Source organism: Esox lucius, chromosome 19 (genome assembly GCF_011004845.1).
Source record: "Esox lucius isolate fEsoLuc1 chromosome 19, fEsoLuc1.pri, whole genome shotgun sequence".
Classification (NCBI taxonomy): domain Eukaryota; kingdom Metazoa; phylum Chordata; class Actinopteri; order Esociformes; family Esocidae; genus Esox; species Esox lucius.
In genome coordinates, this window is record NC_047587.1 from 14786293 (window position 1) to 14814100 (window position 27808).

General features: G+C 43.5%; 3 protein-coding genes across 7 annotated transcripts in view; 1 reads left to right on the top strand and 2 right to left on the bottom strand.

The window, feature by feature from the left end:
* Nucleotides 1–4913, bottom strand: part of LOC105018309 (neuroplastin) — a 28340-nt gene extending 23427 nt beyond the window's left edge. The window contains exon 1 of one of the 3 annotated variants that reach the window (XM_010883619.4): nt 4658–4913. In XM_010883619.4, the coding sequence (XP_010881921.1) occupies nt 4658–4748 (91 nt within the window). In that variant the 5' untranslated portion in view covers nt 4749–4913. The remainder of the gene's footprint in view (nt 1–4657) is intronic. The other 2 variants (XM_010883621.4, XM_010883620.4) reach the window with 2 other exon arrangements.
* Nucleotides 4914–4956: 43 nt separating this feature from the next.
* Nucleotides 4957–22429, top strand: LOC105018373 (calcium homeostasis modulator protein 6). 2 transcript variants are annotated; one of them, XM_010883742.3, is made up of 4 exons: nt 4957–5043; nt 19085–19865; nt 20388–20500; nt 20699–22429. In XM_010883742.3, exons 2-4 carry the CDS (start codon nt 19209–19211, stop codon nt 20709–20711), a joined length of 783 nt encoding a protein of 260 aa, XP_010882044.1. In that variant the 5' UTR covers nt 4957–5043; nt 19085–19208; the 3' UTR covers nt 20712–22429. The 2 variants fall into 2 exon arrangements, with proteins under 2 accessions (XP_010882044.1, XP_010882043.1); XM_010883741.3 differs by lacking the exon at nt 4957–5043 and adding an exon at nt 18703–18717 and having other exon boundaries at nt 20388–21181.
* Nucleotides 22362–26791, bottom strand: LOC105018372 (UDP-glucuronosyltransferase 2A1). Of its 2 annotated transcripts, XM_020040464.2 has the most exons (6): nt 26703–26791; nt 26491–26544; nt 26351–26416; nt 26014–26055; nt 23189–24237; nt 22362–23009 (listed from the first exon to the last, which is right to left on the bottom strand). In XM_020040464.2, exons 5-6 carry the CDS (start codon nt 24214–24216, stop codon nt 22436–22438), a joined length of 1602 nt encoding a protein of 533 aa, XP_019896023.2. In that variant the 5' UTR covers nt 24217–24237; nt 26014–26055; nt 26351–26416; nt 26491–26544; nt 26703–26791; the 3' UTR covers nt 22362–22435. The 2 variants fall into 2 exon arrangements, with proteins under 2 accessions (XP_019896023.2, XP_010882041.2); XM_010883739.3 differs by lacking the exon at nt 26351–26416.
* Nucleotides 26792–27808: the final 1017 nt, after the last annotated feature.

Sequence of the window (27808 nt, forward strand, 5' to 3'; positions counted from 1 at the left end):
AGGTAATTCCTGGTGAAGCTCCATATAAATAGCTATTTCTCAATATAATTGTAAATGGAATTGTTTCTGTGACTTGCTCTCTTCCTCCGGATTTTAGGATCAATACTGTTCCGAAATCTGACATTTTTATTTAAGTGCAGGCTGTCTGCCTGTTAAAATATCTGCCCCTAACATAGCCTGGTTAAAACCATTGGAACACCTTGTTCAGTAACGATGCATCTCTACAAAAGTAGCTCAGTTTTACATATCCTTTCACTCACTGGTCTTTGGTCCAATTAGAACAACTACGAAAAATATTAGATGTGTAAAGATATGATTTGTCAAAACATCAATTAGTGGAAAAAATGATTAAAACTAGCAGTTGCATCACAAATAATGACAAAATGGCAAAAGAAATTCAACATAAAAAAAGGAAAGACAATTTTGAAGAACAGACCACAGCTGCACACTGGATCTAAGAAGCACTTTGGAACTAAGTACACTGGGTCTAAGAAGCACTTTGGAACTATGTAAACTGGATCTAAGAAGCACATTGGAACCAAGTACACTGGATCTAAGAAGCACATTGGAACTAAGTACACTGGATCTAAGAAGCACATTGGAACTAAATACACTGGGTTTAAGAAGTACACCGGATCTAAGACACACTGAAAACTGCATACTATCTATCTAGGTTTAAACACAATTAGCTAGAATGGGGTCCCATGAGTTAACGAGAGGTTTAAGAAACATGGATATTATTTAGCCTCTCTTGTTTAATTATGCTTTATGGTAGTGTATAGAGGACCAGCAAAATCAGATAGAACCCAATATCATACAACAGAATGTGATAAATTCAAATAGAATCCAACAGTATCCAATAACGACAATCCCAGATACCATAGTGGTTAGGGTAACCCTAAACCTAAATAGGCCAATAGCAGGACTGTTCAAGTAAATAAATCAGTTATAGCCTCTATTGTACCAGTAGTAAAATTAGACATATCGGAGACAACATTTCATTTTACATTTGTAATAAAAAATATGTGCATAAATACAGTGGGGAAAACAAGTATTTGATACACTGATGATTTTGCAGGTTTTCCTACTTACAAAGCATGTAGTGGTCTGTATTTTTACCATAGGTACACTTCAATGGAAGTGTACCTAGGGAAAATGGAAGAAGTTCGAGATGACGGTCAATCTTCCTCGGTCTTGGGCTCCATGCAAGATCTAACCTCGTGGGGCATCAATGATCATGAGGAAGGTGAGGGATCAGGCCAGAATTACACGGCACGACCTGGTCAATGACCTGAAGAGAGCTGGGACCACAGTCTCAAAGAAAACCATTGGTAACACACTACGCCGTCATGGATTAAAATCCTGCAGCGCACGCAAGGTCCCCCTGCTCAAGCCAGCGCATGTCCAGGCCCGTCTGAAGTTTGCCAATGACCATCTGGATGATCCAGAGGAAGAATGGGAGAAGGTCATGTGGTCTGATGAGACAAAAATAGAGCTTTTTGGTCTAAACTCCACTCGCCGTGTTTGGAGGAAGAAGAAGGATGAGTACAACCCCAAGAACACCATCCCAACCGTGAAGCATGGAGGTGGAAGCATTATTCTTTGGGGATGCTTTTCTGCAAAAGGGAAAGGACAACTGCACCGTATTGAGGGGAGGATGGATGGGGCCATGTATCGTGAGATCTTGGCCAACAACCTCCTTCCCTCAGTAAGAGCATTGAAGATGGGTCGTGGCTGGGTCTTCCAGCATGACAATGACTCAAAACACACAGCCAGGGCAACAAAGGAGTGGCTCCGTAAGAAGTATCTCAAGGTACTGGAGTGGCCTAGCCAGTCTCCAGACCTGAACCCAATAGAAAATCTTTGGAGGGAGCTGAAAGTCCGTATTGCCCATTGACAACCCCGAAACCTGGAGGATCTGGAGAAGGTCTGTATGGAGGAGTGGCCCAAAATCCATGCTGCATTGTGTGCTAACCTGGCCAAGAACTACAGGAAACATATGATCTCTGTAATTGCAAACAAAGGTTTCTGTACCAAATATGAAGTTATGCTTTTCTGATGTATCAAATACTTATGTCATGCAATAAAATCATACAATGTGATTTTCTGGATTTTTGTTTTAGATTCCGTCACTCACAGTTGAAGAGTACCTATGATAAAAATTACAGACTTCTACATGCTTTGTAAGTGGGAAAACCTGCAAAATCGAAGTGTATCAAATACTAGTTCTCCCCACTGTATATTCCACCATTATATAACCAGGCCAGTTGAGAACTAATTCTATATTTACATTAAGTAGCTGAGGGGTACGTTAGGTTTAACTGTCTTGCTCAGGTACACGACAAAGCGTTCACCACAGCGGTAGGGGGATTAGAAGCAGGGACCTTTTGGACACCATTCAGATGCCATAAATTCCAGTCCACCTTGCCACCCTAAATTTAGCACAGTGTTTTAAACTGGTAGGTTTTGTTGGGTCGACTTTCATCAATGTATTTGCCTGTATTTACACCATATTCTTGGTAGCATTAATTGAACATATATGTTGCCAAACGTTACCTTGTTCTGAAGAATTTTATGGTGTTATCAAAAAGGTGGGCCAGGGTCTAAACGATGCACAGACACGTATTAGGCTGGTGTCAGTCGATTAGAAGCATTAACATTTTTACAGATTTTTAATCTTATCTGGAGCAGTTAAAACAACGATTTTGATTTCATTTTTCTGTTACCACAGCTTAGCCCTATAGCTACTACTAGAGAAGGGAAGCTAGGAATACACTATTGCGGCTCGAATTCGGCCCACTGCACTTTCAGCATTAATTCCTTTCTCTATCTTTCAATAGCAGCCTGTCAAAGAAAGCATACAAAAAAAAAAATTCTAAGTAATAATCAGTGTACTGAAAAATATCTCCTGTGACTGTGTTGCCCCGTGTGGTTCAGTTGATAGCAGCAACATACCTGCACCGCCAGAATTGCGGATTCTATGGAAGGCTACTTCCATGGGGCAGAGCACGAATAAACACTAAAACGTATGCGCTCACTAACCTAAGTGTGCTAACAGTCTGAAATGTAAAAACCTAATCTCAGGTCCGCATGGACTGAATTTTACGCGCAGCCGTGAGCTATTTCAGAGTAACGTACCACTCCGTTGAGACCTAAATCAATTTGACTTCGTGGTGCAGCTCTCCCTGTAAGGAGTTAACCCGTCCATTATTGTCTTCCGAGAGAGGATGACAGCACGTTAAAAGCTTTGATGTATATGCGTCTTACAGAATAACAGCCACGAATGTCAGTGCTTTGCTACCGCATCTTTGGTCTAAAAATAGCCACATGCACCACAGTGGCCTGGTGGAGCTATTTCAAGTCAGTCAAGACTGCCAGCTTCAACTGCCTTTCTCTTTTATGTCTCTGTGTGCTTCTGTCTGCTCGCCTTACTATTGCAGATCCGTAGCGGGATGCAACGTCTAGTTTGGTTTTTTTATTTGTGGGGGGAGGGGGGTTACATCTCGGCACATCTTTATTTAATTGAATTTTGTATTCCATGTCCGAGGTGGTTCTGATTCCCTCCATCCTGAGGGACATGAGATGATGCGGTGACGAAGCCATGACCCGACCTGTAACAGGTGAATACCTGAGTCATGGAGCTGGTTCGTAATTTCAGACGCGGAAGAGAGGCTTTTTTTCAGATGGGGTTTGGTATGGTCGGTATGGTCGGGTTTAGACTGGTCAATGGCAGGCCATCACATCTTTCTGAGCAAGATTATTTAGTATTCCTCCCCCTATCCGTTAATCTTCACGTTTAACTTGTCATTGTTAAAGAAACCAGTCGTTCAAGTCAAGTCTTTACAGAACTGATTTCCATTCACCCATGAACAAATAACCTCTTTAAGAGATAGGGATTGATAGATTTACAATAGCTTTATTAAAACGTTTCGTTTTAAAGTCGGACTATTCCTATATTAGAAACCATCAATACAATTAACAAAAATGACCATATCTGGTTTATTGGCCGTTAATTACATGGCTTGCGTTGGTGCTATATTACGCAATTCCATTATAATGTAATTATTTTAACAGACCTTTTTCGGTAGCCTAAGGGACATTGTTCAGAAATGTTTTAGCAACATATAAAAAAAAAACTATGCATACTACCACACACCCATACACATATATATATATATATATATATATATATATATGTATATATATATATATATATATATATATATATATATATGTATATATACATATATATATATATATGTATATATACATATATATATATATATATATGTATATATACATATATATATATATATATATATATATTATGTATACGTTTTTTATGTTTATAGCTAAACAATGCCCTAATTAGACTTACAGAATAATAATTATAATAAAAAACGTATAATTATAATAATTATAATGGAGGGTCGAAATATGTCCTTGTGATTTGCTACCATTTTCTATCTACACTGAAATATTCGTGGATTATGTGCATCGATTTTCACGGCAATGATCTGGTCCGCACAATTCCAATCTTAACAAAATTATGCACATACTGGCACGTAAAATCTTAGTCTCCGGTCACAAACCCACAAGAAGCCATGATGTTCCGGTATTTCTATCGAGTGAGCAGGCTAGGACTTAAGATTCTTACCGTTCTGTGAGGAGACCGAATGCAGCATCAGTGCTCCAGTTAACGCAAAAGAGACCCACATCATTTCGCCTCCTCGTTTTCCAGGTAGCATCGACTTTACGGAAGATGATAGATGCTGGTGCGGTGTACAAGGGTTGTTTAGCCTGAATAGTGGTTACCGGTTGATACCGAGCTGACTGAAGAGTGACACCGTGTAATCCGGTCACGCAAAAAAAAAGCGACGCGCTCACCAGTCGCCACCTGTACGTGCACTGTGCAGTGCGGAATGGGCCGTGAAGAAATCTCTCCAAACCGGCAAGGACCGGGCAAGGACCCACCGATCTCATTCACCACGTGAAATCCTGCGAGATTACATTTTTTTGTCCTACCACATACTCCACATACTGGTAGGTTATAACTGCACAGAGTAATTGGGAGCGTTTCTGGCGTTTTCCTAGTGTAAAGTTGAAAATAATCAAAGTGAATCAAATAAAGCATTCAACACTACATATTATGAATAAATGTCACAGCCGAGTATATAAACTGTGTCCAAAAATTCTACACACGTCATTACATTTATAATAATTGCAAGCAAGTTTATTTGCAGCTCCGGGAAAAAATTAAAAGACCACGCCAAGTTATAAGTTTCTCTGGTTTTACTATTCATAGGTGTGTTTGAGTAACATTTACATTTTAGTTTTATTCTATAAACTACTGACAATATTACTCCCAAATTCCAAATAAAAATATTGTCATTTAGAGTATTTATTTGTAGAAAACAACAACAAAAAAACAAAAAAAAGATGCATTGTTTTCAGACCTCAAATAATGCAAAGAAAACAAATTCATTTTAATTTTTCAACAACAAAATACAAATGTTTTAACTTAGGAAGAGTTCAGAAATCAATATTTGGTGCAATAACCCAGATTTTTTATCACAGCTTTCATGCGTCTTGGCATGCACTCCACCAGTCCATCACATTGCTGTTGGGTGACTTCATGCCATTCAAGTAGATCGGTTTTGTTTGATGGCTTGTGACCTTCCATCTTCCTCTTGATCAAATTCCAGAGGTTTTCAATGTGGTTCAGGTCTGGAGATTGGGCTGGCCATAACAGGGTCTTGATCTGGTGGTCCTCCATCCACATATTGATTGACCTGGCTGGGTGGCATGAAACATTGTCCTGCTGGAAAATACTATTCTCAGATTTGGGGAACATTGTCAGAGCAGAAGGAAGCAGGTGTTTTTCCAGGATAACCTTGTACTTGGCTTGATTCATGTGTCCTTCACAAAGACAAATCTGGCTGATTCCAGCCTTGCTAATGCCAGATCATCACCGATCCTCCACCAAATTTCACAGTGGGTGCGCGACACTGTGGCTTTACCCGGGGGAGGCCCCGGACAGGGCCCAACAGGCAGGAAATCAATCCACCCACATTGCCAGGCATCAACCAAAGGGACACCCACCAACCGCAACCCCCCTGAATGAGGGCAGAGTATTGCCAGCAGCGTACAGCCCAATTGCACAAGTGCGCAACAGAGATTCAACAACAAGCCAGTGACTCTTCCCCCGAAAGGCATTGGAGGGAGGGCATCCCAGTGGTGACGAGAGCCCACCTGGCAAGACAGCAAGGGTGGACAGTATCAAGCCTACTGGTCACCTTCACGTTTTTGCCTTCTGCCAGTCTGTAGCTTTGTTGTCCCCAATGTCTGTTGCTTGACCTTGTTCTTATGAATCACCATCTTTGAAATTTTCAGGATGGAAGCAACCTGAAGCTCACTGTCCCTCTGCCAGTAAAGCCAGAATTGAACCCTTCTTTTCCTCACTCAAAGCTTTTCTTTTCAACTTTTTTGTCATGCTGAATAGTTATTTCTTTTTTCAAATTACCTTTGAGGTACTACTTGCACTGTTTTTGCCTTCCAGCTAGTGATGACCACAGGAGGGGTTTTTATACTTTTCCTCATTAAATTAGATTTGGTTCAGGTAATCACCTAATCAGTACCTCAAATGAGGTGTGCCTGTGTTGGAATTTAACAGACACTGGAATGGAATGGCTGCCATACATGTAGAGATGCTGATTCAAGGAAAATTAGGAGTAACACAATTCATACATAGAAGCAATTAAATGTGCTTCATAAAAAAAAGAAAAAAAGAAGAAAATACAATAGCATAAAAACAAATAATCAATTTAAAACTTCAATACAACCTCATAATAATAAAACATAGAATAATAAAATAACAACGGGATAAAAACATAGGAAGCTATAAAAGTTGTAAGGCTAAACAGTGCAGTTAAGTTTAAGCGATCAGTCATAGGCGCGTGAAAAGAGAAGAGTTTTTAACTTGGAATTAAAATTGATACGTTTGGGGCAGGTCTAAGATCTTCTAGTAGTTTATTCCAGTTGTGTGCAGCATAACTGCTAAACGCAGCTTGGCCATGCTTAGTTTTGACTCTGGGCTTTACTACCTGACCTGTGTTCATGGATCTAAGAGCCCTGCTCTGTTTACATTCTTCAAACATATCAGAAATGTATTCAGGGCCGAAACCATTCAGTTATTTATAAACTTAGAGCACCACTTTAAAATCTATTCTGTAATTGACTGGAAGCCAGTGCAAAGATTTAAGAATTGGTGTGATGTGCTCTGTTCTCTTGGTCCTGGTTAACATTCTAGCAGCAGCATTCTGAATGAGCTGCAGTTGTTTTACACTCTATTGGGGGAGTCCAGTTAAAAAGCCATTACAGTAGTCAACCCTACTAGAGATAAAAGCAAGGATGAGCTTCTCTTGGTCTTTTTGGGAAACCAGGCCCTTGATTCTGGCTATAATTTAAAGACAATAGAATGCTGTTTTGATGGCCCCTATGATATGACTGTTAAATGTGTGGTCTGAGTCTATCAGAACACCAAGATTACGCACTTGGTCCCTGGTTTTTTGGGCCCAAGAATCCCGCCCTTCACTCCATCCATCCATCTTCTTCCGCTTATCCGGGGCCGGGTCGCGGGGGCAGCAGTCTAAGCAGGGATGCCCAGACTTCCCTCTCCCCAGAAAATTCCTCTAGCTCTTCCGGGGGGACACCGAGGCGTTCCCAGGCCAGCCGGGAGACATAGTCCCTCCAGCATATCCTAGGTATTCCCCGGGGTCTCCTCCCGGTGGGAAGGTGTTCCGGAGGCATCCTAAACAGATGCCCAAGCCACCTCAGCTGACCCCTCTCGATGTGGAGAAGCAGCGGCTCTACTCTGAGCTCCTCCCGGGTGACCGAGCTTCTCACCCTATCTCTAAGGGATCGCCCAGCCACCCTGCAGAGAAAGCTCATTTCGGCCGCCTGTATCCGGGATCTTGTCCTTTCGGTCATGACCCAAAGCTCATGACCATAGGTGAGAGTAGGAACGTAGATTGACTGGTAAATCGAGAGCTTCGCCTTGCGGCTCAGCTCTTTCTTCACCACGACAGACCGATACATCGACTGCATTACTGCAGAAGCTGCACCGATCCGTCTGTCAATCTCCAGTTCCATCCTTCCCTCACTCGTGAAAAAGACCCCTAGATACTTAAACTCCTCCACTTGAGGCAGGCACTCTCCACCAACCTGAAGTGGGCAAGCCACCCTTTTCCGACTGAGGACCATGGCCTCGGATTTGGAGGTGCTGATTCTCATCCCCACCGCTTCACACTCGGCTGCAAACCATCCCAGTGCATGTTGAAGGTCCTGGTTAGAAGAGGCCAACACAACAACATCATCTGCAAAGAGCAGAGATGAAATTGTGTGGTCCCCAAACCTGACACCCTCCGGCCCCTGGCTGCGCCTAGAAATTCTGTCCATAAAAATTACGAACAGAACCGGCGACAAAGGGCAGCCCTGCCAGAGTCCAACATGCACTGGGAACAAGTCTGACTTACTGCCGGCAATGCGGACCAAGCTCCTGCTTCGGTTGTACAGGGACCTGACAGCCCTTAGCAAAGGACCCAGGACCCCATATTCCCGAAGCACCCTCCACAAGATGCCGCGAGGGACACAGTCGAATGCCTTCTCCAAATCCACAAAACACATGTGGATTGGTTGGGCAAACACCCATGAACCCTCCAACACCCCGTAGAGGGTATACAGCTGGTCCAGTGTTCCACGGCCCGGACGAAAACCACACTGTTCCTCCTGAATCCGAGGTTCTACTATCAGCCGTATTCTCCTCTCTAGAACCCTGGCATAGACTTTCCCGAGGAGGCTGAGAAGTGTGATCCCCCTATAGTTGGAACACACCCTCTGGTCCCCCTTCTTAAAAAGAGGGACCACCACCCCGGTCTGCCATCCCAGAGGCACTGTCCCCGACCGCCACGCGATGTTGCACAGGCGTGTCAACCAAGACAGCCCCACAACATCCAGAGACTTGAGGTACTCAGGACGGATCTCATCCACCCCCGGTGCCTTGCCACCGAGGAGTTTCTTGACCACCTCTGTGACTTCAGCCCGAATGATGGACGAGTCCACCTCTGAGCCCTCATCCTCTGCTTCCTCAATGGAAGACGTGACAGCGGGATTGAGGAGATCCTCGAAGTACTCCTTCCACCGCCCGACGACATCCTCAGTTGAGGTCAACAGCTGCCCACCTCTACTGTAAACAGCGTTGGTAGGGCACTGTTTCCCTCTCCTGAGGCGCCGGATGGTTTGCCAGAATCTCTTCGAGGCCAGCCGATAGTCCTTCTCCATAGACTCACCAAACTCCTCCCAGGCTCGAGTTTTTGCCGCCACAACCACCCGGGCTGCAGCCCGCTTGGCCTGTCGGTACCCGTCAGCTGCCTCAGGAGTCCCACAAGCCAACCAGGCCTGATAGGACTCCTTCTTCAGCTTGACGGCATCCCTTACTTCCGGTGTCCACCACCGGGTTCGGGGATTGCCGCCTCGACAGGCACTGGAGACCTTACGGCCACAGCTCCGAGCGGCCGCTTCGACAATGGCGGTGGAGAACATGGTCCACTCGGACTCAATATCTCCAGCTTCCCTCGGGATCCAGTCGAAGCTCTGCCGGAGGTGGGAGTTAAAGATCTCTCTGACAGGAGACTCGGCCAGACGTTCCCAGCAGACCCTTACAGTACGCTTGGGTCTGTCCAGCTTCCTCCCCCGCCATCGGATCCAACTCACCACCAGGTGGTGATCAGTTGACAGCTCCGCCCCTCTCTTCACCCGAGTGTCCAAGACATACGGCCGCAGGTCAGATAAGACGACAACAAAGTCGATCATCGACCTGCGGCCTAGGGTGTCCTGGTGCCACGTGCACTGATGGACACCCTTATGCATGAACATGGTGTTCGTTATGGACAAACTGTGACTAGCACAGAAGTCCAATAACTGAACACCACTCGGGTTCAGATCAGGGGGGCCGTTCCTCCCAATCACACCCCTCCAGGTGTCACTGTCGTTGCCCACGTGGGCGTTGAAGTCCCCCAGTAGAACGAAAGAGTCCCCAGTCGGAGCACTTTCCAGCACCCCTCCCAGAGACTCCAAGAAGGTCGGGTACTCTGCACTGCCGTTCGGCCCATAGGCACAAACAACAGTGAGAGACCTATCCCCGACCCGTAGGCGCAGGGAAACGACCCTCTCGTTCACCGGGGTAAACTCCAACACATTGCGGCAGAGCTGGGGAGCTATAAGCAAACCCACACCAGCCCGCCGCCTCTCACCATGGGCAACTCCAGAGTGGTGAAGAGTCCATCCTCTCTCAAGGAGTGTGGTTCCAGAGCCCAAGCCGTGCGTAGAGGTAATCCCGACTACCTCTAATCGGAACCTCTCAACCTCACGCACGATCTCAGGCTCCTTGCCCGCCAGCGAGGTGATATTCCACGTCCCTAGAGGTAGTTTCCGTGTCCAGAGATCGGGTTGTCTAGGCCCCTGCCTTCGACTGCCGCCCGATCCTCTTCGCACCGGCCCCTTATTCGGGCTGAGCCCGGCCGGGGCCCCATGGGGAAAGGCCCGGCCACCAGGCGCTCGCTTACGAGCCCCAACCCTGGGCCTGGCTCCAGGGTCGGGCCCCGGCTGCGCCATACCGGGCGACGTCACGGAACTCAAAGTCTTTATCATCATTAAGGGGGTTCACTAATACTAGTTATTTTTTTATTGTTACCAAACACAATAATCTCTGTTTTATCTTTGTTTAATTGTAGACACTTTTGGTTCATCCAGGTATTTATGTGCTCTATATATATTTGAGTATCATCTGCATAGCTATGGAAGTTAATGTTGTTGTTCTGTAGAATCTGGCCCAGAGGTAGCATACAGTTGGGCTCATAAGAATGCATACCCTGGCAGAAATTGTGAAATTCTGGCCTTGATTTAGAAAATATCTAGATACTGAGCCATGGGGAGCAGAAAATAACTATCAAAAGACCTGCGTAATAAGGTAATGGATCTTTATAAAGATAGAAAAGTATATACAAAGATATCCAAAGCTTTGCAAATGCCAGTCAGTACTGTTCAATCACATATTACGAAGTGGAAAATTCCAGGGATCTCTTGATACCAAGCCAAGGTCAGATAGACCAAGAAAGATTTTAGCCCTAAAGGCATGGGGAATCTGGTGAAAATTGATGGCAAGATGAATGCAGCATGTTATCACAAAATACTGGCAGACAATTTGCATTCTGTATGCAAGCTGCGTATGGGATGCTCTTGGACTTTCCAACACAACAATGGCCATAAGCACAAGGCCAAGTTGACCCTCTAGTGGTTACAGCAGAAAAAGGGGAAGGTTCTTGACTGGCCATCACATTCTCCTGACCCTAATATCATCAAGCCACTCTCGAAAGATTTCAAACATGTGGTTCATGCAAGATGACCAAAGACTTTGTATGACCTGGAGGCATTTTGCCGAGACGAATCGGCAGCTACACTCACCTAAAGGATTATTAGGACCACCATACTAATACTGTGTTTGACCCCCTTTAGCCTTCAGAACTGCCTTAATTCTACGTGGCATTGATTCAACAAGGTGCTGAAAGCATCCTTTAGAAATGTTGGCCCATATTGATAGGATAGCATCTTCCAGTTGATGGAGATTTGTGGGATGCACATCCAGGGCACAAAGCTCCCTTTCCACCACATCCCAAAGATGCTCTATTGGGTTGAGATCTGGTGACTGTGGGGGCCAATTCAGTACAGTGAACTCATTGTCATGTTCAAGAAACCAATTTGAAATGATTCGAGCTTTGTGACATGGTGCATTATCCTGCTGGAAGTAGCCATCAGAGGATGGGTACATGGTGGTCATAAAGGGATGGACATGGTCAGAAACAATGCTCAGGTAGGCCGTGGCATTTAAATGATGCCCAATTGGCACTAAGGGGCCTAAAGTGTGCCAAGAAAACATCCCCCACACCATTACACCACCACCACCAGCCTGCACAGTGGTTACAAGGCATAATGGATCTATGTTCTTATTCTGTTTACGCCACATTCTGACTCTACCATCTGCAAGTCTCAACAGAAATCGAGACTCATCAGACCAGGCAACATTCTTCCAGTCTTCAACTGTCCAATTTTGGTGAGCTCGTGCAAATTGTAGCTTCTTTTTCCTATTTGTAGTGGAGATGAGTGGTACCCGGTGGGGTCTTCTTCTGTTGTAGCCCATCCGCCTCAAGGTTGTGCGTGTTGTGGCTTCACAAATGCTTTGCTGCATACCTCGGTTGTAACGAGTGGTTATTTCAGTCAAAGTTGCTCTTCTATCAGCTTGAATCAGTCGGCCCATTCTCCTCTGACCTCTAGCATCAACAAGGCATTTTCGCATACTGGATGTTTTTTCCTTTTCACACCATTCTTTGTAAACTCTAGAAATGGTTGTGCGTGAAAATCCCAGTAACTGAGCAGATTCTGAAATACTCAGACCGGCCCATCTGGCACCAACAACCATGCCATGCTCAAAATTGCTTAAATCACATTTCTTTCCCATTCTGACATTCAGTTTGGAGTTCAGGAGATTGTCTTGACCAGGACCACACCCCTAAATGCATTGAAGCAACTGCCATGTGATTGGTTGATTAGATAATTGCATTAATGAGAAATTGAACAGGGGTTCCTAATAATCCTTTAGGTGAGTGTATACCACCTTCAAGAATTCAGGGCCTCATAGACAACTATTACAAAAGACTGCACGCTGTCATTGATGCTAAAGGGGGCAATAGACATTATTAAGAACTAAGGGTATGCAGAATTTTGAACAGGAGTCAGTAAAAAAATTTCTTTCTTGCCTTATTTTGTTTCATGACATTCTGTTATGACCTACAGTTGAACGTGTATCCCATAAGACATAAAACACGTGCTGTGCCTGCTCACTCATGTTTTCTTTACAAATGGTACACACAGCTCTGGAAAGAACTTAGAGACCACTGCACCTTTTTCTTTCCTTTCCAAAAAAGTTTTGAGTGTTCAATTTGCGGTGGTCTTTTAATTTTAACCCTTCTGTTCCTCACTTATAACCTTCCTTTCCAACTTTTTTGGAAAGGAAAGAAAAAGGTGCAGTGGTCTCGTCATTTTTTTCAGAGCTGTATATTACCAATTCTCCAAGGGTATGCAAACTTTTGAGCACAATTGTATAGAGACTGAACAGAAGCGGTCTGAGAACTGATCTCTGGGGAACTCCACATGTCACAGCCACCCTATCAGATTCATGATTACCAATGGTGACAAAGTAACTCCAGCCATCTAGATACGATCTGAACCAATCAAGGACTGTCCGGGAGAGTCCTACCCAATGTTCCAGCCTATCTAAAAGTGTTCTATGATCTACAGTGTCAAATGCTGTACTGAGATCTAATAGAACCAGAGCTGTTTTTTTATTCCGAATCAGTATTCAGCCGTATATAATTTAATACTTTTATCAGGGTGTTCAGTACTGTGGTGAGGTCGGAAGCCTGACTGAAATTTGTCTAAGAGAGAGAGAGTTTGAGTTCACAAAATTGCTGAGTTAATTGAAGACAAACTTCTCAATGATCTTGGCAATTAAAGAGAGATTTGATACAGGTCTATAGTTGTTTAATATAGATGCATCCAGTGTTCTCCTTTTTAATAGGGGCTTAATGGCAGCTGTTTTTAGAGACATTGGGAAAATGCCTGATTGCAGAGAGCTATTAACTATTTGCTGTAGATCCACTGTCATTGGAACAAAAAAAACTGTCATTGGAAAATCTACTAGGCCAGACATTCTGTTCTCTATATTTAGTTATTTTTCTCCCAAACAACTAATCCTTCATGGCCACTGGTCAGTCAATACCACAGAAGATCAGTCACGTACACAGCATACCAACTACACATAATTATAACTGTCCATACATTGTTGACGTCATAAGAAGTCCCAAACTTGACAAGTTCACAGAGAGAGAGAGAGAGAGAGAGTAGAAAAATCACAGAATAAATAATAAGAGAAAGCATTCCTTGTATCCAAAAGAATACCTCAGCATATTCAGACTGAAACTAGTCTGCTGTCACATGAAATGCAAAGTAACGAAATTAGGACAGAGACAGGAAAGACTGACTCTAGTACCCCAGCACCAAATTATTGCAGCATAAAACCAGGGACTGAGATGGGGCTCCTAAGTCAATCTGGCCCTGTCCAAGGTAACCATGAACAGGGCCAACCAGGTAGGAAATTATCCCACCGACTTTGCCAAGCACCAGACCAAAGGAAGCGCAAACCACCCTGACACAGGGCAGAGTATGGCCCACAGAGATCATTCTCATCTTATGAGCATTAGGGATGGCATTGGGTAACACAAGTAAGACAGTGACACCCCACCCAGATGGCATTGGAGAGAGGCCATCCCAGTGGAGAAGGAAGCCTGCCTAGCAAAAACATCAAGGATGATTTGTAAATCCAGTGCCTTGATGTTCACCTTCACACCCCTGGGCCAGACTACAATTAGTCATTGACCATACTGGACATATTAGTCTTCAGTAAACACTTGAGACTGAGTTTTCGTCTCTCACATAAATCGTCTGATCATCCCACAGTTATGGAGCTTTATGGGAGAAGACCGGTCTCCATCTGTTTGTTTATTGACTGACATCAAGGGGGCCGTTGTCTTCTGACCATAGCTTACATAAAGATATGTACTGCAGGACCAATTCAGAGAAATAAGTAGGAGGGAGTCCTTGTAATTATTTGAAGTTTAACAGTAAAACCTTTCAATGAGCCTTAGTCTTAACAGGCAGCCAGTGTAGAGAGGCGAGTATTGCAGTATTGTGATCCTTTTGTTCTAGTGAAGATTCTATCAGCTGCATTTAGCACTAATTGAACTGTATTTACTGTCTTATCAGGTAACTGGAGAACAGCAATTTACTAACTTTGAATTAACAAAATAATGTATTCACTTTTCTGCATCCTTTCCAAAATTGTTCACATTTTTTGCAATGGTCCGAAGAAAAAAAAAAAAAAGCAGCTCATTAAATATATTTTATATGTTAAATAAGAGCTCAGGGTTGACCGTAATGCAGGTGTCCGTTTTTTGAAAGATGACTGTACAGCAATTTTTTCTGAATGTATTGGCAAAAGAAAAATCTGCTTTCTTATGCCTGAAACACAGGCTTCCAGGGTGCGCATTTGGCGCTTCTACATGTTCAGTTGCAATGTACACCTGTGCAGTCTGCATAGCAGTGAAGCTTGATATTGTGTTTCCAGTGGCAAAACCAAGAGGCAGTATACACAGGAAAAAACAAAAGTGGTCCCAAAAACTGAGCCTTGAGGAACACCAAACTGCACATTTAATTTTGTCAAAAGACAGACAATCAACACATACAAAATGACATTTGATATATAGGGTCTAAACTTGCCAAAAAATTTGTCCACGTAGACCAAAACGGGTTTAGAAGTAGAACAGGTTAAGTACCAACGACGTTGATTAGCTAGCTACAGTATGATACAGAAGTGCTTCCCAACATTCATTGTCATACCTGAACTGTATTCTGAATGGCATTCTCTTAGTTCAGTGTCTCCCAACCTTTTTCAGTTACTGTACCCCCAAAATGTTTTTGCACTGCTTTCAGTACCCCTGACGTACCCCCTCATATTAATTTCACTAGTAAGTTTATGGTGTCATGAGTGTTTTCAAGTACCCCCTGTGGAGAGGCCAAGTACCCCTGGTTGGGAACCACTGTCTTAGTTGATAAAAAGCCACAATGAACAGCAACAATGGTCGTGACTTCCCGTCCTGAAACTCCATTACAAGAAAACGTACCCAAATGATTATCTCCAATGATTATTATAAGATCCGCCTCCACTCCAAAACAGACAAGGGTGGAGAAACAGAACACAGGGAGGAGCCTTACTCACGTCACAACTCACTACGTTTCACAGTTGCCACCCCCATTCCCTGAGATAAGGAAGCACATTCAGATTCGCCACGAAATGACCTTGTTCATTCTCTGAAAATGAATGCTAGGAATTTTTTCCTCATTATCTGGAAATGTTGTTGGAAGTGCTGAATAGAACATATGTTGGTGATATCGTTTTCAACCTAATTCTTACCTCTTAGAAATATGTTTTCGTGTGCAGGATCTGGCAATAGCATGCGAAATGTACAAGTAGCCACCCCTTGCATTCACTTGTTGACGTAACGTGTTAGTATTACGGAGTTGACTGGTGACCCCGGCTTGAATATACATAATTAAAGATATCTGGACGAGAGTTTTACTCCACTTAATATTTGGGGGAAGAATGAGCTACGTGTGTCGCTATTACCTGAAATCAGGATTGGCTGCATTGATTTTAATATGGAGGGATTACGTTCTTAACCCATGCACGCGCTCATGAATCCGTCAATTTGACGTGAGGGTCCAGGCGCGTTCTCGGAAAGTATTCCCAAGCTGCATAGTTTGATGGAACTAGGAAAGAAATAGCAGCAGTGCACCAACATTTTAATAATACAAAACACGTTGACATTTTCTTTATGATAAAAAACGTATTTAATTTGAAATTTGTTACAGATCGAGTATCTGCTTTTGGTGATGACTTTAGCTTGATCTAAAACTATTTAGCTGAGTAACTGTTCCCATAGTGACAACGTTTTTTTGTTTTGGCTCCATGCTCAAGAACGTTGGATTTGAAATAATACAACAACGATGGGTTAAAGTACAGACAATCAGCTGTGATTTCAGGATATTGTTATGAACCATTTACAAATAACAGCATATTATGTTCATAGTCCCTTGGTCTTCACAGAGCCTTTTATTAGTAGAAGTTTGTTTGCATTAGTTCATGCATAGGAGGTGTCTAGTCTTGGTACAACATTTTGGTACAAGAAGAACAAAGAAAGCACTGGTGTGTTTAGCACTGGCAAATGAATCGGTTGACCAAGGAAGATCTCTGCAAAGGATAACCCATGAATGCTCACCATAATGAAGAAAAAAACCCAGTCCAGGAGGTATGTGTGAATGTGTCCACTACCATTCGCAGAAGATTTCACCAGCTCAACTACAGAGGCCGAACTGATGCACAAACTGTAGTTACCCTCAAAAACAGGATGGCCTAAAAAGTACCAGTAAGATCCTGCAGAGTTTTGGGGAAAAAAAGCTAATGTGGACAGGTATTACAAATATTACCATGTAAGAGAGTGTTGGCAAGTGGAAAGTTATGAGAAAAAAAGAACTGGCATATCAACTTATCTGTGAAACAAGGCGGAGGAGCTGTTATGTATTGTGCATGTGTTCTGATGCACAGAGACATACTGACTTCAAAACTCATTGGACATCACTTCACCATGGAGCAGGACAGTGACACCAAATAAACTGCTAAAGCAACCATGGAGTTTCTTTAGGCCGAAAATGTCAGAATTTGAACAGAGGGAGAGAGAAGGGCAAGGAATAATTCATTTTTGGCATTGTACCGTACACTGTTCTCAGCATAGAGACACCATTATAGTTCCCTGTGTATCAATAAAAAAAGAATTGAACCCCCACCCATCAAATAATTAATGTGTTTGTATGACAACCTTGTTTGCTGTACTTTGTGCACCCTCCCCTTGCTAGGATAATGGCCATTCAAAAACAGAAAAGTGTGTACTATTGTCATGTATGTGCTGATTTGTGCCCCATGTCATCAAACCATTAGCTTTCAAATTTGGCAGCTCATGACGTTTGAGAGTAATTTACTTATAGATTATGCACATACAAACAGCATATTACACATCCAGCTCAAAATGGGAAATTTACCAAGAAATATATTCCATATCACAAAAGTTCTGTACTGCATCTTTAAGGGATTCCCGGCCTGATACAGTACAAGATCTATCTGCTTGTTTGGCTGTAGGAGGACGTTCAGATGGGAATTTCATGCTACACTAGACACAGCAAGGTATTGAGGTATCTCCAATTTAAGTATTGAAGCCAAATATTCAAACTGTAGATTACATTTGAATTTACTAGAATAATATAGCGTTTTCATTTTCTTAAATGCTTGCATATTCATGATGCACATTGATTTTGTTTTTGTTGTAATTTTGTTCATTGAATATGTTTAATAGTCAGTCTTGCCCACCTGCCACAGTTTTAGGAGGGCCGACATGGAAGTAAGCTTTTAAACATATTTATCAAAAAATATATATATACTAGCCTTTCTCCAGCCTTTCTCCTAGCCTTTCTCCAGAAAAACCATCTTGTAAAAATGTAAATGACAAAATTGTATATTTTTCACCTGGCAATGCCTACAGCCAGGCTTCACTGCCACTTTTAAAACACACTGGGCCTACCAGAGCCACATGTTAATCTTGCATTGCACAGCAGCCTCTGTTCACGTTACCATCCCTGCAACGCTTTGGCCCGCAATTTCAAGATCACATGAAGGTCCGGGTGAATGCAGATAGCGTAGGTTCCAAAGAATGACAGAGTGCTCTTGGAATTTGTGTCCACCTGTATACAAAAAAGACACTGATGGGTTGCTGTTCTAAGGCAGGTAATACAGCAAAGTAATTGTTGGAGTATTCATGATATAGTAAACCTCTGCTGCCTCCTACTGGCCAGAAACAAGGTGTACATAGCAGAAATATAAACCTTATGTTTACATTTTAGTCATTTAGCAGACGTTCCTATCCAGAAAAACTTACAGTGGTGAGCGCATTTGTTTTCATACAATTTCATACTGGCCCATTGTAAACACTTTAAATGAAAAGGGGGAGGGCTGGCAAAAATGTGTTAGCACTGTGCAGGGTTTTTGAAATGAAACAAATGTACACTTCCTTTAATGGGATGGTTATAACTGCGCATTGAAACTTGTATCATCACTATTGGGCCGTACATTCCTTTGTAAATGTTAAATTTATTGTTAGGTGAGTTACTGGAATTTAATTAACCCTATTTAGCTTCACTTTCACGTTTAAAACCTCTTTTCAATCAGCTTTCCTCAAATACGACATGCCAGATCAACACGATTCATATCCATAACGCTTTTGGACTTGTGTTTCCCTCCATATTATAGCGCCCTCCCTCTCCAGGGGTCTTTGGGAGGGCTGATCTTACAGATCACCATGGACACCAGTGCCTGACAGCCCCGCGGGACCAACGGGTTCCATGGACACTGACTGCGGCTCCGCCTCCCTCTGATGTCACCCAATGAGACCAGAAATGTGTGTTCAGTACCTTCTGGGCAAAGCCTTCCCACAAAACCAGTGTTAACCATGCATCACTGGAGCTCCTGCATGTCTGCATGTTCCACTACAAATGTGCCCCGCCACCTTCTCCCTTCTCTCTCGGACTTCTCAGTCTCTGTTCAGACCTTGTATGTAGCGTCTAGTATGGAAAGGAGACAACAATGGCTAACCCGACTGAAGAGTGAATTCGGCAACAGCCCCCTGGTCTCCAACGTGGCTTTCGGCTTTATCCTGATGGGCTTGGAGAAGCTCGTGGAGCTGGAGTTCGAATGTCCCTGCGATCCCAAGTGGAACGGCTTGTTCTCCTCCGCCTTCTTCGTCATCCCCGCCGTCATGGCCTTCATGCTGATGCTGATCATCCAGGATTGCAGGTACGACCTGGGCGGCTGCCCCAAGACGGTGTCCGTCTCCAGCCTGGTGCCCCCGATCGTCTGGCTGATCTTGCTCTTCCTGGACGGACAGTATTTGGCATGCGCGCTGACGGACTGGAGCGGCAGGTTTGTGATTGTTGACAAGGCGGCACCTCAGAAGTGGTGTGAGCCGCCCCAGGATGACGGCACTCTGCAGGACCTGATGCTTCACTCTCAGGAACTATTTGTGGAGTCTCAGGTGAGAAACTGACTCAGGCGAGAAACTGACTCAGGCGAGAAACTGAGGCTTGTCCTGAGGCTGAGGCTTGTCCTGGGCTGAGATAACTTTTTATTTTTTTATAACTGTGACAAAAATGACACCTAATCCAGAAACAGGTTTATCTGGGTGAAACCAGTGTTGATGGTGATGACCTCTTATTTCTCTACATAGTGCGTAAATACTGTATCTTTTTGTCCTGCTTTACCTGTGCAAATTTTGGGGTTGCTGGTATCATTGATACCTGGGTTGGATGTTGCAGTTTGAGCCCCAGGTGCGGCAGGAAAATCTTTCTAGATACCACCTCCTGCAGTTGTGGCTTTGAGCAAAGCATGTATGCATTGCACCCATGATAGGGCTCCACAGTTTCCATGTCTGACACTGGGCTTCGATCCCCTCGGGATGTTTGGCAATGGGTTTCCGCTCCACAAGGCTGATCTTCTAATTAAACCTTCCTCCTCCTCCTCCTCTTCTATTTATTGTTTTTCATTGTATTTTTCTCAGGTTATTGGCATTGCTTTGCTCATCTTCATCTGCGTGGGACTCATCGTGTATGTGATCAGAGAGAGCTGCCAGCAGGAAGAGGAAATGCAGGAAGTGAACAACACTTACGAGATGTACGAGATGACATGATTTCACCAACCGTAACTATGCCAACACCTAGTGGGTTGAGTTCACTGGGCACAGAACGGAGGAAAACAGACTTCAGCAGGAGCAGGAACCACCTGGACTAGTCGAATAAGAATAGCTTGTTTACCACTTTCAATAAAATGTTTTCTTTTTTAAGTTTTGCCTCTGTGTGCCCTATTGAATAGAACCCTGCTTTGAGAAGCTACAGAGAGAGGGAATGATGTTGCCTCTCCGAATGCCAGGAGACTACTGGACTCATTGTGGAGGTTGGTCTGGTGATACCTCACACAAAACCCCAGAGCCCAGGGTCCAGTCCTACCCTGAAACGTCTTACTCTACACGTGTCATTCATTTCTGCACGTCTGTCACATCGAACATTTACACACCGTATTTTACTGGGTAATATGATGACACCAATGGACAAGGTTTAGAGACAGAACACATGGAGTTTACACAAGGTTTACATCCTTTCTGTGTCTCTGGTGAGCACACAGTTATAGGATGAGATGCCTTTACACTGGGTTACACTTTAAAACGTGTCAATATTCTTTTTTTCTTTCGCATTATTTTATATGTTCTCTGTCAGTGTCCAAATGTTTGTTTCATTTTAAAATGTGTTAATAGACAGGTTTGTGTGGAAGGTATATCAATAAAAGAATAACAAAGTTGTTTGGATATCTATACCTTAGCCATCATACGTACTGAGCTAAAAGGTAAAATAGGAAGGAACGTCCAAACATCCTAACTACCAATTGAATGTATTCCAGGAAGTGATGTCTGGCCATGTTCCTCTTTGCACTAAACAACAGATGGAGTCAGACACTGTCAGCCCTGGCGGACCTGAGTGCCAGCAAGGGCAGAACAAAATATCAACTGCACTGGCAATGGACGGTGTGCATTTGTCAGCGGCTTATGTAGTGCTTGTCAAAGTGTTGCATGCAGGTTATTGATGTGTTATTGTGTTATGAAATCTTTAAAGGGGCAATCTGAGATTCAAAAACATTTAAGTTTTGGTAAACAGCAATTAAAATTGCGTTGATGTTTCAATTTCACATTTGCCCCCCTTAAGTTAAATAGCTTAATTAAAAAAAAAATCAACATCCCACAAGAGGTGTGTTCAACCTGATTTAACTGACAGCTCATTTACACCAGTAATCCCTGTGCAGCTGGGCATTAGCCACTTAAACATGTCTCTTAAGGCTGTCCTACTACCTCACCTGCTCCAGAACTGGTCTCAGGCGTCAAAGATCTTCCATTCTCTGTCATTCTGATGTCTCATCATCCTGAGCTATGAGGGTTCTCACAGAACATTTGTCCAGTTTAAGGCCCCGTGATTCAGCAAACCGTGAAAATGTAACTATGTTTATTATCTACAAGGTTTTTAAACAAGGTTGGGGCCAGTTAGTGTCATTTTGGAAAATAAACTGTACTTCCTATCTAATGAGGGTAGGTTTAAATTTTTAACCAATTTAAATTTACTTGAAGTAAATTGGTACAACTCCTCTAGTCCACTACAACTCCACTACATTCCCGAAAAAGCTGAGATGAAAAAATGAATTCTCAGATTACCAATAACACTTAAGCTGTTAATGCTTATCACAATTACTGTATAACATCAGATTAAATAAATGTGTTTTAAATTTGAAGCAGCCATGTCAGTTGAAATTATGCTTAACGCAGATGACAACATTCAATATACTGCACACTGCCAGAATGTTTGCAAAAGGAGTAATCAACACCAAGCTAAAACTAAAAGGTCATGATTAGCTGTCACGTCACTGTAGAGTGACTATGTGGCATTAAGAATTAACAACCACAAAAAATGAGTTTTATTTTAAATGAATTTTATTTAACATGATTTGTATTGATCATAATTTACTGACTGATCAATTAGAAAATAAAACATCTCAAACACATCAACTTCATTCTGTTTTCACTTTCCTCTTACAAAAGACTTTGTGGCAAACCCATCTCATGACGCACAGGCTGACCAGTGCCACAAGCAAAACGCAAGCTAACAGAGTCCCAATCACATCAACCGAGTGGTAGACAACCCAGGACATCTTATAGGACTCTGTCCGCAGATGGCGGGCTCCTTTATGTCTCATGACAAACTCAATCCAGAACACCGCCTTGTCCAGCGGCTTCATGGGTTGGTCTCTGTGCAGTGCAGACAACCTCTGTATATTCTCAGTATAAGAGGGCTCATACAGCACAGCTTCCAGGGCCTCCCGGAAAACCCCTCTGTCCATAGTGACAATGTTGACTACCGTAGCCGCCCCCCTGGCCTTCAGCTTTGAGAGGTTGTCAGGCTGGTCCAAGACAAGGGGGAGGCCGACCAACGGGACCCCGTGGTAGATGGCCTCCTGAACGCCGTTGGTTCCTCCATGGGCCACAAAGACCCGGGTCTTGGGGTGGCCCAGGAGGTCGTTCTGTGGGATCCAGTCCACCAGCAGGGTGTTGTTTCCCAGGGTAGAGGGAGTCGGACCGGTGTACCTGAGGAAACACGATGAAGAGCATGCAAGTCTGCGTACATTGGTTATTATCCCCTTTGGTACCAGGCACCAAATGAAGCCTGGTACTGAACTCCACAGAGAAGAGGGGCTGAAAACAGTGTTTTAGTCAAGAACCAGGCCTATTTTGGATACAGGCATGTCAGATCAATCCATACACACCTCCAGATGACCTTCTGGGGCAGCAGTGCAAACGTGGCAGCGATCTCGTCGGCGATGTCTTCGGGAAGCCTCGCAAGCAAAGTCCCCAGGGTCATCATGATGACCCCGTGCTCTCCAGAACTCTGGACGAAGCGCTCCAGGTCAGGTGGAAGAGGTTGGGCAGGCCTGCACTGGAACCCGCTGACATAGACCATGTTGGGCATGGTGGGTCTTGGGAAGTCAAAGACAAAGTCGGTTCTCATGAGCCAGATGTCTGCCTCCCGGAAGAAGGTGTCGTAATCGACATCAGGGCCAAAGTGATGCCAGACAACAGCTTTGTAGTGGGATTCGGTCATGCAGGCCATGTTGTAATTCCCCATGAAATATGCAATGATGTTGAAGATCCTCTGGGGGAACGACATCTTGTCGGTTAACTCCGAGGCGGTGAAGGGGACGTAAGAAAGAGGCGTGGGGGCGAGGATCATGTGCGCCTCACCTTGGATGGTCCACCGGACATTGTGCACCAGCGGGAGGCCGAGGCGGCGGGCCAAGATCGTTCCCACGGCAACACTTGGATCAGTCAGAACCAAGTCAAACTTAGCATCCTGGAGAGACCGCATCAGCTGATCATCGTCAAGGAGCCGCGAGATTACCTCAGCCATGTTCTTGTGGAACTCATAAAAAGATTTAGAGACTAAAGACTGAAGCGTGATTTGGGTCCAAAAGCTATTCCTACCCTCCCTTTGGATCTTTAGATATTTACTTAATATAAATTCACCGAAGAAGTTCTCATCAAATCCCCCAGTGTTAGGGATGGTAATGGAATTGTAAAGATGGGAATTCTCCTTGATGTACCAGCTGTTTGATGCTCGCACCACTGTGATGTCATGGCCTTTAGAATACAGCGCTTCGATGATGAATTTCATGTTGACCCAGTGGCTTCCATCCAATGGGTAAACCAGGATTTTGCCACCATGGACCTTATTGGATAGAGTGAAGAGTAGTATAGCCAATGAGATCAGGGTTTGTTGATAAATCCATCCAACCATGGTGAATCTTTGACTGGAAACCTTTATAAGACAAGGAAATAGAGTCAATCACATATTAGCTGGTCTCAAAATCCAGGACAATAGGAAACTACATTAAGATTAACATTTGGGGCCTCAACCATGACCTACAGCAGAATTGGTTTGATTCTTGTCCTCTGCTCGTTTAGTGCATTCAATCCTTCCTAGTCTCCCATCATAATGAGAAATCTGACATTTAAAAAAAATAATTTAAACCCATTGACTCCATTAGGCCTTTTTATTCTGTTTAATCACTCCATGCATCATACGCACGGTTGTGTTCAATTCCTAAAGGGGACCGGTACTAAACATTTGTTCACAAAACTAAAATTTTCCACAGATTAGAGCATCTGCTAAATAATTTAAAGTCTAATGATGATTGAGTTGTTAGTAAAACAGTCAACTAAGCTCCTAGGTAATCTAATTTAATAACGGCTAATGTACTACACTGTCATCCTAATCCAATATCACAATTCGACTGGGGCACAATCAGATGGACTTAATTACTCAAGATTATATAACACCTGATAGATTTAGGTCAGACCTGGTTTAAAGTACTGTCTGATACCAGGCCAAGTGCTGCAGAGGTGAATGAGCTTTAATTAGGCTGTGCTGTGGCAACAGAAGTAATAGAAAAGTCCCTAGTGCTAACACTGCATTCCAGACAGACTAAAGCAAACAAAAAGCACTTGGTCAATTTTAAACATTGCTTGAAGTCTGGCCTGGGTTATGAGTCATGCAACCTCATTGTTCCATAAGAACATTCTGACTGGTGAAAATGTCGTAAGTGCGGAATGGTCAGGACAGCTGTGTTAAAGCAATCCGTGTCGACCAAACAATGGAAATGCATGGGAGAACACCATGGGAGGATCTATCCAGAACATCCACAGTGACGCCGCCAAATTCTTTGGACAGTATTGCATCACACACCAGGACAGCAACCCCAGACACTGCCATAGCTAGCAAGGAGTTTCATGGCCAGAGAGAACAAACATTTGACAGGCTAAGTCATTAACCCGGACTGTATCCCACCACTGTTAACGTATGTGTAGACTAGTCAGCGTATGGAGAGATCAGAGGTTGATATTCAGCCAGAGTAGGGTTGACCGTCTCCGCCTGGCTTGGGGCCGTCTAGCCTTCAAAGACAGGCAGAGGTCCTGACCTCCAGCCTAGGCCAGCTACTTGGAAAGAGAGACTAAGAACAGCCCACGGCAGTGGTATATTGACCAATCCTTGGTGAATTATTGCATTAATAATGTAGATCTGAGCAACCCTCGCAAAACGCAAAAATTACTTCCAAGAACCCCGCAGGACAAAGCCTGAAATCCAGAATCTGCACACCAACAGTCCAATCATGATTGGTGTACCAGGATCAGTGTAATCCGGGCTAGCATTGTCTCTGGACCACACAGCTGCATTTCTACACTCCGTCATTCGGCCCGGCGTGCAACCCCCCAGAAACACAGTGTGTTGGGAATGCGGAGTATTAGAGAAGCACGCGCAGGGAGACATTCAAGTGCATCTAATAGGACACACCTCTGCCTTGTGTTGGACAATGATGCATTGCGATGTCCTTACTGCAAAGACATCTATACCATTCGCACGAAACTCAGTCACCTCCTCTATGTTAAACAGTTTTGCTAAGGTTTATATTCCCACCAAACCAAGCAACATTTATATGATTTACAAATATAATTAAAAAGCATTCATTAAACTTTATAAACCCTTATTATAGTAAGTATAAAGCCATGGCATTTCACACAGTGATCAAACACTTACCAACAGCCTTGAATCGACTTCAATGTTGACTTGTCCAAATGCCTTGGTCAGAACATGAAAAATTAAAATTTCAGTCAGTATGGGTTCAATGGTTTGGTGCTCTGTTTCGATCAGACCGCTATAAAAAAATAACACTTTTAACACAAGCCCCTCCTCTGAACTACGATTACACGCTGTTATCGTGACATTGTTTGAGAGTCCGGGGTTACACTTAATCTCTGTGGGACCATGGTTAAGACCCAAAATTGCCCCGCAGTCATGTGAAAACGTACACACTAGGACATTTTTACACAATTCTACTGATTCAAAAACATTTGTGACAATCAGCTCAGCTCACCTGTGACTTTGGCAATATGAGCTTTGAGGCACGATATGAAGCTCACAGAAAAAACAGAATGTTGTCCTTTTGAGACAGTATTCAGTGGGTTTAGTGTTTTTTTACAGAAAATGTACATTTCAAACTAATCTTTTACTTACAGTGTTTTCAGGAACTCATTCAGACCTCACTTCCACCACATTGTTGTTACAGACCTAAATATAAATAAAAGCAAAAACACACTTTGAAATACATTCAGGCCTAAAAGCTGGATTTGAATGAAGAAAATATTTTTTGCTCTTGGTGGTTCTAAACTTCTTCCATTTCACAATGAAGAAACTGAACATTTCAGCATTTTGTTCTATAACCGTACCTAGCTCAATGCCTCGGTAGGTGAGCAGAGTTTTTTTTTCTGTCTACTGTTGCTTTATGCTGACATGATGTGTGGGTCCTTATGTAGACATGTGTCCCTTTCTAAAGCTAGTTCAATCAATTGAATTGACCACAGGTGGACTCCAATCAAGTGGTAGAAAAGTAATCAAAGAACACAAGATGCATCTGATTTCAGTTTCAAGGTTCATAGCTAAGAGAATGAATGTTTATGTAATTGTGATATTCCTGGTTTTTTTATTGGTAATATACTGGCACAGATTTCCTTAAACTGTGTTTTCACTTTGTCAGTGTAGGGTGGCGTATAGAAAAATAATTCTGTGAAGTGTACAGCACAAGAAAATGTGGAGTAAATCCAGAGCTCTGAATGCTTCCCAGAGCTACCATAATCCCCACAACACTCCAACAACCCACTGTCAACCCAGTGAAGTCCAATAGTACTACTGAATACACTCATGTGCGTATGGCCGGACACGCCGGTATTTGAACCGTGATCCTTTCAGACCTGCTACAGGCCGGTCATATTAGTTGGTTGTATACAAACCAAAGCCTGAAACCATTTCATTTTTTTTATGTTAATCTGTAGGCCTGTCTATACAACCACCCTCTCAACCTGGTGCCCAATTTTACCAGGAGCACTATGGGTCAAAATCAGCATACCAGGGCCCCCTAGTGGTAAATAAGCCCAACTCATTTCCTCACAATAAAGCAGAGTCAAAACTGCCGGGTGTTGAAATCCTGGTTGCAAGGCCACCTGGTTTGGGGAGCCCACAAGGTCAACGGTGGTTGTGGGTCGGGGAAAAAGCTCCTCCCGGGCACATGTGCTGACAAATACTTCCCATTGACAGAGCAGTGCAACAAGAAGCTGAACAGCCCAGTGAGATGTGCAACCGGAAGAAACATCCTGATCTTTTGACTCCCCTAAGCCAGTGTCTCCCAACCTTTTTCAGTTACTGTACCCCCAAAATGTTTTTGCACTGCTTTCAGTACCCCTGACGTACCCCCTCATATTAATTTCACTAGTAAGTTTATGGTGTCATGAGTGTTTTCAAGTACCCCCTGTGGAGAGGCCAAGTACCCCCAGGGGTC

Bases quoted from the DNA above. Each gene is read 5' to 3' on its own strand.
- LOC105018373 (XM_010883741.3), top strand. From the start codon at position 19,209: ATGTCACCCAATGAGACCAGAAATGTGTGTTCAGTACCTTCTGGGCAA. The intron at 19,866-20,387 runs GTGAGAAACTGA...TATTTTTCTCAG, and splicing joins AACTATTTGTGGAGTCTCAG to GTTATTGGCATTGCTTTGCT.
- LOC105018372 (XM_010883739.3), bottom strand. From the start codon at position 24,216: ATGGTTGGATGGATTTATCAACAAACCCTGATCTCATTGGCTATACTA. The intron at 23,010-23,188 runs GTGTGTATGGAT...GTGTTTCCTCAG, and splicing joins CCCCAGAAGGTCATCTGGAG to GTACACCGGTCCGACTCCCT.